Source organism: Giraffa tippelskirchi, chromosome 9, assembly GCF_054371585.1.
Source record: "Giraffa tippelskirchi isolate mGirTip1 chromosome 9, T2T-mGirTip1v1.2.pri, whole genome shotgun sequence".
In the NCBI taxonomy this organism is placed as follows: domain Eukaryota; kingdom Metazoa; phylum Chordata; class Mammalia; order Artiodactyla; family Giraffidae; genus Giraffa; species Giraffa tippelskirchi.
Genome location: NC_137283.1, coordinates 19,799,671 through 19,816,614, shown reverse-complemented (window position 1 = coordinate 19,816,614; position 16,944 = coordinate 19,799,671). Strand labels below are relative to the sequence as shown.

Genomic DNA, 16,944 nt, shown 5'->3' with positions numbered 1-16,944 from the left:
AGAATGGATTTTAATCCACAGTAACTATTGCAGTAGGGCAAAGAGTCCAGTGTGAACTGAACTCAACTTCAATTCATACAGAGGTGACTGGTTATTTTTTAAAGGGAGAGTAAGAGAATAATGAGGGGAATGAGCAGTAGTCAGGGAAGTGGAAAATTATATAAAACAGTGGTTGGTCCATGTGACATGCATCTGGGTTTGCTACCTAAAGCTTGTGGAAGTTAGGCTGTTATCTTCTCATGGAGGCTGGGATTCAGAGATCTTGTCTTCAGGTTTTGACTGGAACAATTTTTTTTTTTTTTGGGCAACCTTGAGTTTTCTTAAGCAAGAACTTTAAGGAAGCTGAGGGTCATCCTAGGATGTGGCCAAGAGCTGCTTTCCGTTCAAGCCTTTGTAGGTCAGGGGTTGAAGCTTCAGTTGAAAGGGGGCTCAGAAGAGCCCTCCCTGAGAGTGATGAGGGAGAGCATCCTTCTCATCAGAGAGGGCTAATTTTTAGGAGAGAAGCACAGAAGGGTGTGACTATCAGGGGTGCAGATTCTTGGGTGGGGTGGGGCAGATACAAGTTTCCCACAGGAGTTAAAGCAGGGTTTCCAGATTCAAAACTGGCTCAAGTCTTTTAGGTCACATGGCCTTAGACAGATTACTTCCTGTTGAAGCTTGGTTTCTGTGCTAGCAAGATGGGAGATAACAGTCCTAGTCATGTCATAGAAAGTTAAGAGGAGTCAGCGCGACAGACAATGCTTGGTACATAGTAAGGAAAGTGCTCCAAGTTCATTCTCATTGTTGTCAGTATTAGGATAGCAGTGATGTGGTAATTTATATGATAATATGAATTCTTAGGGGAAAAAGGTTTTCTTTGTCACAGAAGACCACTGAAAATTGTGAGTATCCTTGTCTTCTCTGAATAGAATCCAGGCTCCAGTAGCTCTATATGTAATCTCCATTTCTTTCCTCTCTTGCTTTCCATACGGGAGAATATTCAAAGGGGTGTTTCTGCCATAAGGTCAACTAGGGTGAGGTCATCCAGTGTGATCAGAATTCAGGTTAGATCACAGAACGGACACCTTCCTGGTTGAATGTCTGAACAGAAAAATGATTATTTCAAGTGAATGTGAAATTCACCCCTGTGCACTTTGCACAGACTTGCAGCATACATGTACAGATTTTTTTTCTGCTCTTTTTAGAGACTCATACTGTGCTTTGGGCATTTCATATGTGGAATCCACTATTTAGAACAGGACAATTGTGTGTCATAGACTGGTCATGGTCAGCTACTTCATAGCTGGTCAGTGACTTCATAATAAGAGAGTTCAGTATGGTCTGTACTGTTGTCAGCACATACTTGATGTTGCGAACAATCAGATCTTAAGAGGTTCATTAATCAGAACTCAGCAATGTTCTGGCCTTAAACAAGTGTTCCTTGATTGCACAAGCTCTGAGGACCTAGCAACTCACCCAAAATGACTGTAGATGGAAACTTTTTAAGCAATGTATATGAATTTAAATGTGAACTACTCATCTATGGTCAATAACATAATACACATTCACTGCAAAATCACCTCTGTGGAAGAAAGTTCAATTAACAATCAAGGTAAGGAAAAAGAGAATTTCATTCGAACCCAACTGAAGATTATGACCCAGGAGACAGATTCTCAGAAAGATCGGAGAACTGTTTCACCCGTTTACAAGTCAAAGATAAAGTTGTATGCATTTTCGAGACAAATGATTGTGTATCAAAAGGATACACCGGTATTTTACATAAAGTCCGCCAGGGATACATGGAATCCAGGTTGTTGTTTGTTGTTGAGTCATTTTGTGTCTGACTCTTTTGCGACCCCACAGACTGTAGCCTGCCAGGTTCTTCTGTCCATGGGATTCTCCAGGCCAGAATCCTGGAGTGGGTTGCCATTTCCTTCTCCAGGGCATCTTCCTGACCCAGGGATCGAACCCGAGTCTTCTGCATCTCCTACATTGGCTGGCAGATTCTTTGCTGCTAAACCACCTGGGAAGCCCTATAATCCAGGTAAGTAGGGACAAAGCCAGTAGCAAGTCACCACAATCCCTACAGAGTTGAGAAAGAAAGCTGTTCTTTTAAGAAGTTACACTGCTTGCATCAGAAGAAGGGAAAAGATAGTATCTTTCCGGTCCATCAGGCAGTTCCATCTCTGAGGGGGTCTGGTTAGTGTGGGTGCTCACTAGGGCAACAGGGAGGAGGCCCAGATGGACACACAGGGAGAATTTTATGTTTGAATTTCCTTGTCCCACCTTAAAATGAAAATCGTATTTCACCACCTCCAAGCAAGGAAGAATATGTCAACAGAAAAGACAAGCACCTTTTTGTCAAAGGTAGGTGACTTTTGTAAAACTGACTTGTGTCATGGATGACTTTCACCTAGAACCTTGCTGATGTTAGGTCATTTCTGAAAATGAGGATTTCGGAAATGCTCCTTTCTTTTAAAAAAATTAAGTTTTTTTTTTTACATTGGAGGATAATTGCTTTACAATTGTTGAGTTGTGTTGGTTTCCGCCGTATGACAAAGGGAATCATATATATTCACTCTGAGTCTCCCTCTCACCTCCCACCCCACAATAAAGTTTCAGTTCACACTGGTCAGAATGACATCATCAAAAAAATCTATAAGCAAATCCTGGAGAGGATGTGGAGAAAAGGAAACCCTCCTTCACTGATTGGTAGGGAATGCTACTTTCAATATCAAATAAACTATGGAGAAATATTTCTTATAGTTTCATTCTCTCACCTTCTAAATGCCAATTTGGTAAAGCGTTTTAGTATTTCACATTTGCCCAAGAACATATAAAACTGAAACAAACTGAGCTCCTAAAATATTCTTATAAAATAGTTGTCATAATATTTGTGTTGACTTTACATACCTCCTTTTCTTTTATAGGAAATATAAACTCAGTTTGGCATTAATACCAATTATCTTTATTTAAGGCCACATTTTCCCCACAGCTGAGGTGCAGAAGGCCAATCAAAGTTATAAATGAAGCGCCTAAGTCCCAGAGGCACCCTGAGTTATAATAGACTTTGAAATGAGAAATCTATGAATAATTCAAAGGTGTGGGTTCTCTAGTGGGGGGAGTATTTCCCTTAGCACTACACAATAAAAAATTTAGTTTGCTTTATCTTGAAGGTAGGCAGACTAATCGGAGAAGGCAATGGCACCCCACTCCAGTACTCTTGCCTGGAAAATCCCACGGTGGAGGAGCCTGGTAGGCTACAGTCCATGGGGTCGCTAAGAGTCGGACACGACTGAGCGACTTCACTTTCACTTTTCCCTTTCATGCACTGGAGAAGGAAATGGCAACCCACTCCAGTATTCTTGCCTGGAGAATCCCAGGGATGGGGGAGCCTGGTGGGCTGCCGTCCATGGGGTCGCACAGAGTCGGACACGACTGAAGCGACTTAGCAGCAGGCAGACTAATGGACTGGACCCAAATATGAACCACTGAACTTGTTCTGAGGCTTTTATCAGTTCACATGGAGAAAGATGAAGAGGTCGTGCTTCATATTTTTGATAAATCACACAGGTTTGGTTGGGAATATGCAATCATGTTGCTATGATTATTTTCTGTTTAAAATTAGGAAATAAGCTGGTAGTTGTAACTACAGATGAAAGGTTTCCTTATACCCAAACTAAATGATTGCTAGTTCACACCTCTGGAGGGGTGTCTGAATAATTGCTCTGTTGTGAATAGTAAGAGTGTACAGCCTTTGTCATACACGATGATGCAATTTCCACAGGTTATCATTCTTTGAGTATTTTTCGTACAACGGCTTATTTGGACTGGTTCCAGGGATATGTCGGCTGGTTACCACGTGAGTAAATACAGGCTTGACTTGTGAAATAAGTGTCAGAGTCCTTCCTCAAGGCATAGGTTGGAAGTAGATTCCCATTTGGTAGAGCGAGTCATGCTCTGGGACAGAGTATAACTTGCCAGAAATGTAAGCATTTTATTTGTTTTGAGCTGTATAGTTGCACTGAGCTCACAAGGCCCTTGAGACATATGGAAGCAGAGCTTTGCAAGGGGATGACTGTGATAATCATTTTTGGACCTGGGTGCTGAGATCAGCTTTTTTTTTTTGCACAAGTATAATCCCAATTTACAGGCCTGTGACATCATCAAAAAAGATTACATGTCTTATGATAAAATATGATAACAAAATAATGGTTCCATTCATGTGATTGCTGGCAGTGAACTCTTCTTGGACCGTCTTCTCAAATATGTCTGCGAGGCCCCAAAGAGGTGAGTGTTCCATTTATGATCACACACTGAGCTGTTGGCAGAGGACTTAGCTATGTCCGCTCTGCTCTTCGTCTTTGGGTCTAGTTCCTGCATAGCTGATCTGTTGCCCAAGATGTGTACAGACATCAAGACATTCATTCATTTAAAAAAATATTTTATTGGAGTATAGTTGATTCACATTGTTGTGTTGATTTCTGCTGTTCAGAAAAGGGACTCAGTTACACATACCTTCTTTTCCATTATGGTTTATCACAGGCTATTGAATATAGTTCCCTGAGCTATACAGTAGGACCTTGTTGTTTATCCACTCTGTGAAAATATATATATTTATACATAATGGTTTGCATCTGCTAATCCCAAACTCCCAACACTTCCCTCCCCTTGGAAAATACAAGACTGTTCTCTATGTGATTTTGTTTGTTTCATAGATGCACTTGTGTCATATTTTAGATTTCACATGTAAGTGATATATGGTATTTAATATATTCATTCTTGAGTTGTATATTAGTTCTGATAGCAGCAAATACACCTCTGAGTGTATTTAACTTAACATACGTTGATCTTTCACAAGTTGAATTCGTGCTCCGTGGCTTTCCTTGGCAGCTTTCCTCTACATGGTGACTCAGGGATCCAGGAATTTTCCATAGATGGACATGGGAAACAAATGGCCCCAGAAGTTAGCACAAGGAAAGGGCGAAGCTGCATGGGCAGGCATTTCCCTGATTCCTTGACTCAGAACCCAGTTCCATTTGCTGCAACCTAACTGCAAGGGAGGGTGTGGAAACGCAGTCTTTCTGTGCGCCCTGGAGGAGAAAACGGAAACATGGTCAGGTAAGTATGTCGCACAGGGAACCAGGGCATCTCCGGGTTTTGTCCCTATGCCTTGGCTATTGGGGATAGTGCCGCAACGACCCTGGGGCAGGTACATTTTGGAAGGTTGGTTTTCTCCGATACACGCCTACCCAGGAGTGGGATTGCTAGATCTCAGGGTAGCTCGATTTTTCTTTTTAAAGGAACTTCCACACTGGACCACGTTTTGTCAGAACTTCCCTTGTAGTTCAGTTGGTAAAGAATCTGCCTGTGGTGCAGAAGACCTGGGTTCGATCCCTGGGTCGGGAAGATCCCCTGGAGAAGGAAATGGCAACCCACTCCAGTATCCTTGCCTGGAGAATCTCATGGACAGAGGAGCCTGGTGGGCTGCAGTCCATGGGGTCCTCAAGAGTCAGGCACGACTGAGCGACTAACACTTATTTCACTTACTTCCATACTACTCTCCATACCGCATGTTACCAATGAACATTCCCACCAACCGTGTAGTTTTCTTTTCTGCAGGCCTTTGCAGCATTTGTTGTATATAGACTCTTTAATGACTGGTGCTTCAGGATATCTTGTCATTTTGATTTGCATTTCTCTAATCATTAGGGATGATGAACATCTTTTCATGGCATTTTTTTTTTTCTGAAGAATGTGAGGATTATTTCGTTCTTGAAATTGGCCTCATGAGACTGGCCTTGGTTCGAATTACCTCCCGCAGTGCATTTCTTGAGGGCAGGGGTCATTTACAGCCCCACTGGCCTTGAGACGCTTGAGTGCCCAAAAGCACCAGTTTTCAAGCTGTAGTTGCATGAGGCATCCACAAGGCGGCAGCACTTCCTCATGCCCCATTCTGGTAACTTGGGCAACTAGAGCCTTAGATTAAGTCCTATTGTGGGGGTTGTAAATTCCAGTGGAAAGTGCCTGAACAAACATCCGAGAGAGCTTGTATCTCATGACCTCTTCCACCTTACTGTTGCCCACCACCCTCAGACAAATCCCAAGCCCTGCAGAAGCGCTGTGCTGAGAGTGTTGGGACGGCCCTAAGGAAGGAGGCTGCGAGTGGGAACCCCACCACCAGGAGACTTTGGAGACCAGGTGAGTTTGCCAAGCTCTTCCCACCCATTGGCTCCACCATCCTTTATAGGTATTGGGCTTGGCTTAGTTGCAGGAGTGCCAGCCTGGATCTGGGGCCCCATGTGAGGGGCCAGGCACTACAGGTCTAAGGGCGGGGTGGGGTGCTCAGGCAGTGTACATCCTGCCCCGCTCCCTCAGCGCCAGGACAGTCCAGCCTTGGGATGGAGTCTGCTCAGGATCCAGGTATGTGACACCACTCTGGGTCATCTTTCTTTTTGCTTGGTCCCTCCCTCTCTACTCTTTCTTGGTCTTTATATCTTCTCACTCTCTTTTACTGTCTCTCTTCTCTTCCTCTTCTCTCTCCTCCCTCTTCTGTCCTCTTTCTCTCTCCCTTCCTTCCTCTCTCCCGTCCCTTCTTTCTTGCCTCTCTCCTCCAACTTTCCTATCTTTCTCTCTTCCCTCTTTTCTCTTTTTGTCTCTCCCTTCCCTCAGTCTTCCTATATCCCTCCATCCTCCCTTCCTCTGTCTCTTTCCCTCTCTTTTGCTCTTCCTTCCATCCTTCCATCCTTTCTCTCCTCTCTCTTCTCCCTTTTTCTTCCTTTACTTTCTTCTCTCCCCTCAATCTCTTCCTTCCTCTTTTTACCCTCCTCTCCTCTTTTTTTCTCTCTCTTCTCTCCTGTTTCGGCCTTTCTATTTTCTTTCTCACCTCTATTTTCCTTTCTTCCTTCCATACTTTCACTCTTTCTCTGTACTTCTCTCACTTTTTAAATTTTTCTCTTTATCTGCCCCTTTCTTTCCTTCCTTCCTTTCCCCTCCCTTCCTTTCTTCATTCCTCCGTTTGCTCTCCATTCTTTCCCTCGTCCTTCTTTTCTCTTTTCTTTGTCTCTGTCTGCCTTCCTCTTTCCCCTTTCTTCCTGTTCTTCCTCATATCTCTCTTCCTATCTCTTTTCTCTACTTTCTCCTTCCCCTTTATCACCTTCCTCTTTTCCTTACTTCCCTTCTTTTTCTCTTCTGCTCTCCCCTCTTTTCTTTCTCCCCTCCCTTCCTTCTTTCCTCTTTCTCCATTCCTCCCTCTCTCTCCCTGCTTCTCCCTTCCCTCTTTCCTTCAGACCCTCCTCTGACTCTGCTGCCTTTCTTTCTTCCTTCCTTACTCTCGCTCTTCCCTCCTGTGTCTCCTCTCTCTCTCTTCTCCCCTCTCTCTTGCCCTTCCTACCTTCCTTTGTGTCTCTTTCCTCTCTTCTTCCCACCCCTGTGGCTTCTTTCTCCCTTCATTTCTCCTCTTCCTCTCTCCCTTCCTGCCTGCCTGCCTCTCTCTCTCCTCTCCGTTATCTCTTGCTCTGGCTTCTGTTTCTGTTCCTCTCTCTCCCTTTCCTTTGTCTTGATCCTTCTCTCTTCTTTCGCTCTCCCTCTCTTCCCTCCTCCATTTCTCCCTACCACTCTCTCTTCCCTCCCTCCTTTCACTGTATCTTTCTCTCTCATCTCTACTTGTTCTCTCCCCCTACTCTCTTCCTTCATTTCTCTTCTTCCCCTTCCTTTTCTCTTCTTTCTCCTCTCTCCTCTGCCCCTTGCTCTCTCTCTGTCTCAATCCCTCTCCCTTCCTTTTGCCTCCTCTGTCTTCCATCCACCCCCTCTTCCCCTTCATCTCTCATTTTCTTTCTTCTTTCTCTCTCCATTCCTCTTTTCTCCTTTCGATCTCTCCCTTCCCTCAGTCTTTCTCTTTTTATTCCTCCATCCTTCCTTCCTCTCCCCTTGCTCGATCACTTTCTCTTTCAGTGTCTTTCCCTCTGTGTATTTCATTCTTCCACCCATCCTTCCCACTCTCTTCTGTCCCCCATCTTCCTCCCTTCCTTTTCATCTTTGTCCCGTCTTTCCTCTCATTTTCTCTTTTTCTCTTCTCTTCTCTCAGTCTTTCTATTCTGTCTCTTCTTTCCTTTCTTCCATCCTTTCAGTCTTTATTTCTCTCAGTCTTTATCTTTCTTTTCTCCCTTCCTTCCTTGCTCTCTTTCCCCATATTTTCCTCTCTCTTTTCTTTCCTTCCTATGTCGTCTCTTTCCCCCTTTTTCTTTTCTCATCCTTCTCCCCCTTCCTTGCTTTCTCCATTCCTCCCAATTCTCTCTCTCATCCTTTCTCTTCCCTCTTCTCTATTCCTATCTCTTCTCCTTCACTCTTTCTCACCTCTCCCTTCCTTTCCCCCTTTTCTCTCCTGCTCTCTTCCTTTTCTCTTTCTCACACCTCTCCCTTTCTTCTTACTCTTTCTCCCTCAATTGCTTTCTTCCTTTCCCTTCCTCTTTTTTATCCTCTATTTCTTTCTTCCTCCCTCTCTGATCCTTCCCTCCTTTCCCTGTCCCTCTCTACCTTCCTCTGTATTTCTTTCCTCTCTCTCCCCCTCTTTCTTGCTTTTTTGTGCTTTCACTTCTTCTCACTCTTCCTTCCTTCCTTTCTCCTTCTCCTCTCTCTTCCATCTCCCCTCTTTTTCTTTCTTTCCGTCTTCTGTCTTCCTCTCTCTCTCTGTTCCTTCATCTTTCTCTGTCTTCTCTTCCCCTCCTCTCTCTCCCTCCCATCCTTCCTCTTTTTCCCTAATTTGTTCCATACTTTCACAGCACACTTCTCTCTTATTCTTTATCTCTTTCCCTTCCTCCCCCTTCTCTCCCTTCCTTCGCCTCTCTGTATCTCCACTCCTTTCCTTCCTTCATTTCTCTTTTTCTTCTTTTCCTCTCTCTTCCTTTCCATTCTTTCTCCTCTCTCTCCCTCTGTTCCTTTCTGTCTTCCTCCCTCTCTCCCATCCCATTTCCTTTCCTCACCTCACCTCTCCTTTCTCCCCTTTCTCCCTGTTTCTCTCTTCCTTCCTCTCTCTCCTCTTTCACCTCCCTCTCTGTCCCTTAATCTCTCTCCCCCTCTTTATTTTTTCCTTCCCCCTCCCTTCCTACCTCCCTTTGTTTCCACTCTCCTTTCTCTCTCCCTTTTTCTTCATATCCTTCCTTTGCATCTCTTCTTTCCTCTCTCTCTTCTGTCTTCTTGTCCCTCCGTTGTCTCTTTCCTCTTTTTCTCTTGTTTTCCTTCCTTTCTCTCTCTCCCCCTTTCGCTTTCTCCCTTCTGTCCTTCCTGTTTCTGCTGTCATTTCTCTTCTCTCTCCTTTCCTTCCCCTCTCTCTCTGTTCCCTCACATGCAGCTTCTTTTTAATGTTAATCTGCAAACATAGGAGGAAAAGGTGGTAGGGAGAGGGAGTTTGCTCACACCACATCATTGTCACCGAAAGGGCTCTGAAACATGGGTTTTACCTTTTTATCATCTTCTTCAGAAGAGTGTGGTGGTGGTGTAGCCATGATGGAGCTGCTCAGTTATAGAGACTTTGATCTGTTAAGATTTCATTCAATATTCTATTGTCAACCACCACTAATATGGATTAGCAGGTACCACCATCATAAAAGCAGGATAGTAAAATTTTAAATGTAAATGATATAAAAACTAGACTGATCAATAACAAAACTGGGAACTATCAGAATTAGTATTTTAAAATGTAGTAGGACAGTATATCATTAAAAGAAAAAGATTGCATTCAGTAGCAGTAAATCCACACATGTGCAACAGTGGCTTAAAATGGTAAGACTTCATGTTTCTTCCTGCCTATGTTTGTTTGTTTGTTTATTTTTAAGTCTGTAGGTGTGACTGCCCTGGAGGTCCAGTGGGTGAAACTCCACACTCCACTGCCTGGTGTGTGGGTTCAATTCTTGGTCTGTGAACTCAGATTCTGCATGCCACAAAGTGTGGCCAAATGAATAAATCTGAATATAGGTCTTTGTTGATACTGGTTCCAGTTCTTGATGATACTGAGTCCATAATTTCTGGAGGTTCCCTGTCCTTTTATATTTTTCGTCTGTGGTTACAGAGACCACGTGATATGGGCTATTACAACAGATAAGAATTATGAGAACTAGTAAAATACAAAATTATGGTGTGCTTATATTTTTTGCTTTGAAAAACATTTTAATACATTATTTCTGTTCATAGCTAATGACTGTATTGTTACTTTTAAATATGTTAAAAATTTAAGGTGTTTCAGATTTAACTTCCAAAATAGTAAATAGTTAATCCACAAAAGGAAAAGACTTCTGGGGAAATACTCAAGAATTACTAAAAATAGTTGAGGGTTTCTGAGACCAACAATCTTTAGGTAAACCTGCTTTATAAAAATAAGGCTATTGATTCATTATCATACATGATCTTCTTAGTTTATCATCTGGCTTTTATATGTTGTGCTTTTAGTTAAGGGAATTTTAAATTTTTTATGGAGTTGTCAGTTTAGCCCCTATATATCTTGTGGGTTTTTTTTTTTGGTTAAACATATCTCATATTTCTGTTGTTTAGTGCTTAGACATATCATGTTCTATAGTATATGGATTTAACTTTTGTACACAAAGCCAGCTGTCTCAACATCATGTATTGAATGTCATCCTCTTATAGTCTTTCCATCTTATAAATTCCATCGAATGATCAGGATTTTAAATAACCTCTGACTTTCCCTCTAGCATTTGGATATTTCTGTGCTAGAACCAGACAGACAGCTCTCCTGACCATAGCTCTAAAATATGATTTTGACCCCTACCTTTTTCCAAAAGAGCTCTTTCTTCAATGTCCTTTGCTACAATTGTACAGATGATTCTCATCGACTTATTTTTCCAGAAAAAATTTACAGTAATACGTTGATGACAACTGCATTGGAAAAAAAGAATTAACTTCTTTATACTTCTGAGTAGTCCAGTAATCCTAGCCATTAGTTTATGTATTCAATAAGTTTAAATATTCTTATAGATTTTGAAGTTTTGCTAGATTTTTAGGATTTTACTGTGTTCTTTTAAACTTTCCAAAAACATATGGTTAGACACTTAGAATCCTCCATCACTGCAATGCCACAACCAACCTATTTTAAGTGTCCCCGCTATCATTCTCAGTTTTAGGAACCTTTTTGTTTCATCTGTCCACACTTAACATAATGTTAATCTTTCATTATCATTCATATTTTTATACTTTTCCTGTCATGCATTAGAAACTCTGAGCGTGAATAATATTCATCTTTCTACAATGTACCACTATGCCCTGCTTTTCCAAGGTATCTCTATTTCTGGGATCTACCTACTTTTTTCCTAGGTTCCCAACAAATTTTTGAGGCACATTTTTTTCCTTTTCATTCTTAGATGTTCTTAAGATCGGATTGCTCCAAACAGAACTGAGCAGCTTAGTGAATGCACTAGATAATGTGAACATCATGTACTTTCCTGGAGTGAAAGGAAAGTAGATATAGAAAAACTTGTACAGAATTTCAACACCCTCTTAGTGGTCACGCATTGTGCAAAACTGTTTGGCCTATATACTTCTGGGGTAATCCAGCCCTTTTGGAGAATAAATTTAGATCCTTTAGCAAAAACTTCAGATGTAGTTCAAGCTTTATATAAGATGCCCTGAAAGAAATACTTAATTCATAAATTTAGCTTTCTTGCTTTTGGGACAAAGAAAGCATATGTAATGTTCATAGCAAGCAAATTGAGCTCTTTCATTTAGCTATTTAACTCAATTAACATCTAATGGTAAAACAACAGCCTAAAATGGAGTCAATGTTTTATGCTCAAAGCCCCACATCACCAAGTGGGGCTTGACTTGACTTAATTATAGTTTCAGCTCTCTCAGAATCTTCAACCAGTCGATCAAGGGTCTTCCATATCACAGAGACTTCCCACCCCATAAAGGAAGGAAAGTTTGCAATCACCAACTGCTTCATTTTGCCTAGTATAACTCCTTGTTCCTGCTCCCTTCTGTCTATAAAGTTCTTTCATTTGCCCAGTTCCTCAGAGCTTCTATCTGCTAGATTGGATGCTGCTCAATTTATGAATCATTTAATAAAGGCAAGAAGGTCTTTACATTTTACTTAGTTGACTTTTGTTATTGTTCAAAGTTTAAAGGTGCCGATGGGATCCAAAGGCCACTGACTTTGGACAGCTTTGGCAAGGCAACAACTAGAAACACAGGTATTGGTACACAAACTCTTTTTGTTCTCTTTTTCATGATTTCCAAGTTCTTCCCTCTTTGCACTGAGCTCCCAATCTAAATGGCCTTCGAGTCCAGGGTTAATTGGACGGCTGGGAGGTTCTAACCAAGCACTAGTCCTCAGCCCTGGGTTAGTCCATGCTCCCAGGGCAGAGCCTAATGGGTCACCTTGAGCTGGCAGATGGTTCCATCTGGAACCTGCGTCTTCAAGCCTTGGTTAGTCTGCATTTGTGGGGGTCTGCTTGTTGGTTTGCTGTGTAGTTCCACTTTGTAAATGTCTAGTGGTGTGCACCTACCTTTGCTTGGCCAGTCTGCAGTAACACCTCTTACAACTGTGGACATCAGCAGTAACCAATTTCCTTAGTTACTGATGTTTTCTGCTAATGTGCACATGAGGTCAAGGGATAACAGTTCTATCATAACAGGCCTCTGGGAAGTCAAAGCTGCACAACTGACAGGCATGGATTGAGTTCATTAAAAATGTTACAGTACTTACCTAAGTGTAAGACTCCTGAGCTAGGATAAGTTGGTCTCAAGTTGGTCTCGGAATGGGATAGGTTGACAAGAGGTCACCTGCCAACCTGACTTTGGGTCATTTGTAGAGATGCAGATGAGCCTAAAACGTGTCATACAGAGTGAAGTAAGTCAGAGCAAAACATTGTATGTTAATGCATATATGTGAAATCTAGAAACTCGTATAGATAATCTTATTTGCAAAACAGAAATAAGGACACCGATGTGGCGAACAAACATATGGATGTCAAGGGAGCATGGGGGCAGGAAAGAAGATTTGGAAGATTGAGATTGACATATATACACTGCTGATACTAAGAATAAAACGTAACTAATGAGAACACACTGTAAAAGCACAGGGAACTTAATGCTCTGTGGTGACCGTAATGGGGAAGAAGCCCAAAAGGGAGAGGATTATGTATATATACAGCTGATTCATTTTGCTGTACAGTAGAAACTAACATTGCTCCAATAAAAAATTAATTTAACAAATGGGGTTGAAAGGAAACAACTGTGTATGTAAAAGTAGGCAAGGAAATTAAAATAAGTGTTTGCAGAATGAGAAAATAAAACATAGGACAAAATCTGAATGGATATAAAAAATATTGTAGAAGATTTGTACAAAAGGCATCCTGGGCAAGGAATTTTATGTGGGGTCAAGCTGGCTAAGACTGGAATAGATTTTTAAAAAATGAGTGATAATATCAAAAGCATGTTGATATAAAATTAAAATTTGATTGTTTGTTAAAAAGTTTTCTCTGACTTCTGAACCGCTTTTGATAACAGATGGTAAAAATTTCCTTAACTCTATGGAATCTGCCTGGACAGCAGAGAGTCTATATCTTACCCAGGTTCACTGTGCTTTGATAGCCTAAGAAAACAGGATCTTCTCAATATTAAAAAAGGCAACTTTATTCACAACTGTGTAGCCAAGTGTGTTTGCCTTTGTCTTCTATTGTCACTTTGGTTAACTAGATAAAGAAGTATTATTTCATAATGACCTGTAATCCTATTTAACCAAATAATCAAACCTTGTGACACTTTCCAAACTTTTAAACATGAGATTAGGTATGATAATACAAAACTTGTTAGTTTATAAAAAGAACAGTTGGATCTAAATTTTGTTTCTTAAAGATTGAATAAGTTAAAGTTACCTGTTCCGATGGCTTAATTTTTTCATTAGTACTTGTGAGAAACCAAATTCTAAAATTTTGATCCCAAACAAATTTTAAGGTTACCCCTGGAAAATCTCAAACAATTTGTCTCTGGTAAAATATTAAAAATAATTAAGTTTATTAATATGTTAAATTACATGGGAAGTACTATCAAAATGATGTGATACATCTTATGTACAGATGCATATCCTTAATAGGATTTAGAAATTGTGTAAGACCCCTAGAAAGCTGACATTTTCTGATATCCTGTCAGTCATAACTGTAGTTGGTATCTTAAAATGTTATATTGAATATAATATATGATGTTATAATGAACTCTCGTATCTTTAACCAGGAGCGTTTTAAGTCTTTTGTTATTAATATGCAGTTACTGTGTTACTTTGGCTTTTGCAAGGGTGAAACTGATGGAAAGGACCCTCCTGGCTACTCGTGACCACTGACAGCACTGCCAAGTTACAAGGCATTAAACCTGAGAGGCGCATTGGACAACTGGTGAAGGCTCCACCTGACATCTGATTCTGCGCAAAGTCTGGAGACCGCGAAATCAGATAACAAGGAAGATAAATAGCCTACCTGAAGATAGACTACATCTCCCTAAGAATTTGGGTCAAGACTATTTCTTTTCATTCCTCCTCCTTTTTCTGACTATTCTTTTCCTAATTCTTACACCAGAAAGGTGTCATGATTTTTTGTCTACCTTTTGCCTTGTTCTGACCTGGAAAGATAATTTCATTGTTCACATACCTCAGGCCATTGGCAAGGTAGGACATCCAGGCTCCAGCTGACTGCTGGATTGACCACACTGCTGACTATCGTCGTTTTGCCTGCTATGAAGTTCTCCTTGATTTCCAAAGCCTCAGTTTCTCTGGAATCAACAGCTTCCTCTCTTCTGTATCAGACTCCCTAACTCTGAGCACCCCTTTCCCTGCCTCTCCTTAGCACCCCCAAACCCAGGGCACCTTGTGTCAAGGCTTTCTACAAACCTCATGTGGGGTCTATAGAACTTCAAATTTTACTGGCCTCCATGGCTGTGGTCATTAGTTTTTCTTAAAGCTTTAAATGCATGTTCACAGCTGACCAAAACAAATGATCACCCCAAGACTAGAGCTTCAGAAAAGGAAAAGGTAAGCGAATGACCAACTTAAAGAATGTGAACCTGACCCTGTGACCTGACTGACCACAATCTGAGAACTCCAGTGCAGTAGCTGGGGGTAGGGCTGATGCTTTACATTTTGATCACATCTCTTAGTTAATCTGAGAGTCTGGTCAACAGTGGGCGGCAGGGTGGGAGTTGAGGGGGAAGGATTGTTAAAAACAACAGAACAGAAGCCAAAATGAAGTCACTTACCCTCAGCCCTATGTCGCCACACTGAGATAATCACAGTTTGGGCTTTCTCAGAAACGAATCTTAAACCAGTCCACAGGAATCTCCTCATCAGCACTAGTAGGTAATCTGCCAGAAAACCCCCCTGCCATTCCCTAAAGGACAGTAATCCTGTAATAACCAACCTGTGTTTTGTCTAGAGGAACTGCCTTCTTCCTCTGCTTGTAAACGGTTTTCATTTTGTACAGCTCCTCGACGCTCCTTTTTATTTGTTAGAGTCTATGATGTGATGCTGCTGCTGCTAAGTCGCTTCAGTCGTGCCCGACTCTGTGCGACCTCATAGACGGCAGCCCACCAGGCTCCCCCGTCCCTGGGATTCTCCAGGCAAGAACACTGGAGTGGGTTGCCATTTCCTTCTCCAGTGCATGAAAGTGAAAAGTGAAAGTGAAGTCGCTCAGTTGTGTTCGACTCTTAGCGACCCCATGGACTGCAGCCTACCAGGCTCCTCCGTCCATGGGATTTTCCAGGCAAGAGTACTGGAGTGGGTTGCCATTGCCTTCCCATCAAATAAAGCCAGTAAGATTTAAAAAGTTACTCCATTGAATTTTATCATTAACACTAAGCATCCATGATGGGAGAAGTACCACTAATATGGGGTGGTGTTGGAAACAATTTAAGTAAAATGATTTTTTAAAATAGGCATATGGCTGCAGAAAATAACCTAGTCCCTTCTAAATCATCATGAGTTGGAGAAATATCCAAAGGATACTTCAGAAAGAACTTCTCCTTATGATGGGTAAAAGTAATAAGGAACACTCAATTTCATCTGGGATTTTCTACTTGCAAAAGGAGAGACTGGTTTATTTTTAAAGTTTCTATCAGTCAGGCCATGTCTAAATTAGAGGTTACAGATAAAATAATCCTTTAATAGTTCACTCATTTTCTGAATAAATAACATATTATCTAAAAACATACACACTAGTACTATGAGAAACTTAACCATTCTCAGGAAAGTTAGGAGTTTTAGGAACATTGGTTCCTTAGAAACAGACTGTTCAACTTCCAAAATTAAAAGGAAATCCAACTCTGAGCTCTATTTATTATAGAAAAATTGATTTATAATTATAAGTGCAATTTGTATTTCGTTAAACAGTTTTTCCAAAGAATTGACTACTGTTCTAATGGCCTTGTTTACTTAAACAATTAAATTAGCATTTAATGAGAAAGAAAAGTTGTAGCCAATTAAAGACCAAAGTAATATAAACACTGTATTTTCTAGCAATTAATTGATAACTCGCTTACCATGGGCTATCTAACAATTAACCAAGGAAACATTTCTAGGAAATAGAACAGACTAATGCAAATGTGTTCTGGATTTATTCGTTTCAATCCATTTACCGTACTATCTAATCTGGCATAAGCAGAAAACCCCCAAGAAAGATTAATATTGAAAAACACTTCTAAAGCCTTCTGGTGTTGGGAGCTCTAATTGTTTTGGTAACAGAAACTTTTAAACGAAGGAATTTCTAAGGGCATTCATCACAGGCTTCTCTATCAAAATAGGAGAATAAAGAGTTTTCCAGGTGTTTTTTCCCCTATATTATAAACTGGCAGCTCTCCACCCAACTATTGGTGGATTCAAGCTTGCTCTCCCGTGACAGTGTGGGGCCACTGTATGGTTACAGGTGTCATATTTAAACACCATCTCTGTCACCAAGAAAGAATATTGCAAGT

At 41.1% G+C, this 16,944-nt stretch overlaps 1 protein-coding gene and 1 long non-coding RNA gene across 3 annotated transcripts; one reads left to right on the top strand and one right to left on the bottom strand.

The window, feature by feature from the left end:
• The first annotated feature begins 1,344 nt into the window (after positions 1-1,344).
• On the top strand, positions 1,345-15,439 carry LOC145520762 (uncharacterized). Of its 2 annotated transcripts, XM_081528177.1 has the most exons (8): positions 1,345-1,591; positions 1,922-2,023; positions 3,767-3,841; positions 4,219-4,269; positions 4,873-5,100; positions 6,076-6,180; positions 12,107-12,179; positions 14,281-15,439. In XM_081528177.1, exons 1-5 carry the CDS (start codon positions 1,489-1,491, stop codon positions 4,914-4,916), a joined length of 375 nt encoding a protein of 124 aa, XP_081384303.1. In that variant the 5' UTR covers positions 1,345-1,488; the 3' UTR covers positions 4,917-5,100; positions 6,076-6,180; positions 12,107-12,179; positions 14,281-15,439. The 2 variants fall into 2 exon arrangements, with proteins under 2 accessions (XP_081384303.1, XP_081384304.1); XM_081528178.1 differs by lacking the exon at positions 12,107-12,179.
• On the bottom strand, positions 4,407-15,141 carry LOC145520765 (uncharacterized). The gene is made up of 3 exons (XR_014064800.1): positions 12,695-15,141; positions 10,763-10,869; positions 4,407-5,072 (listed from the first exon to the last, which is right to left on the bottom strand). It is a non-coding gene; the product is annotated as an uncharacterized LOC145520765 (long non-coding RNA).
• Positions 15,440-16,944: the final 1,505 nt, after the last annotated feature.

Bases quoted from the DNA above. Each gene is read 5' to 3' on its own strand.
- LOC145520762 (XM_081528178.1), top strand. From the start codon at position 1,489: ATGTATATGAATTTAAATGTGAACTACTCATCTATGGTCAATAACATA. The intron at 3,842-4,218 runs GTGAGTAAATAC...GATTGCTGGCAG, and splicing joins ATATGTCGGCTGGTTACCAC to TGAACTCTTCTTGGACCGTC. The intron at 4,270-4,872 runs GTGAGTGTTCCA...TTTCCTTGGCAG, and splicing joins GTCTGCGAGGCCCCAAAGAG to CTTTCCTCTACATGGTGACT.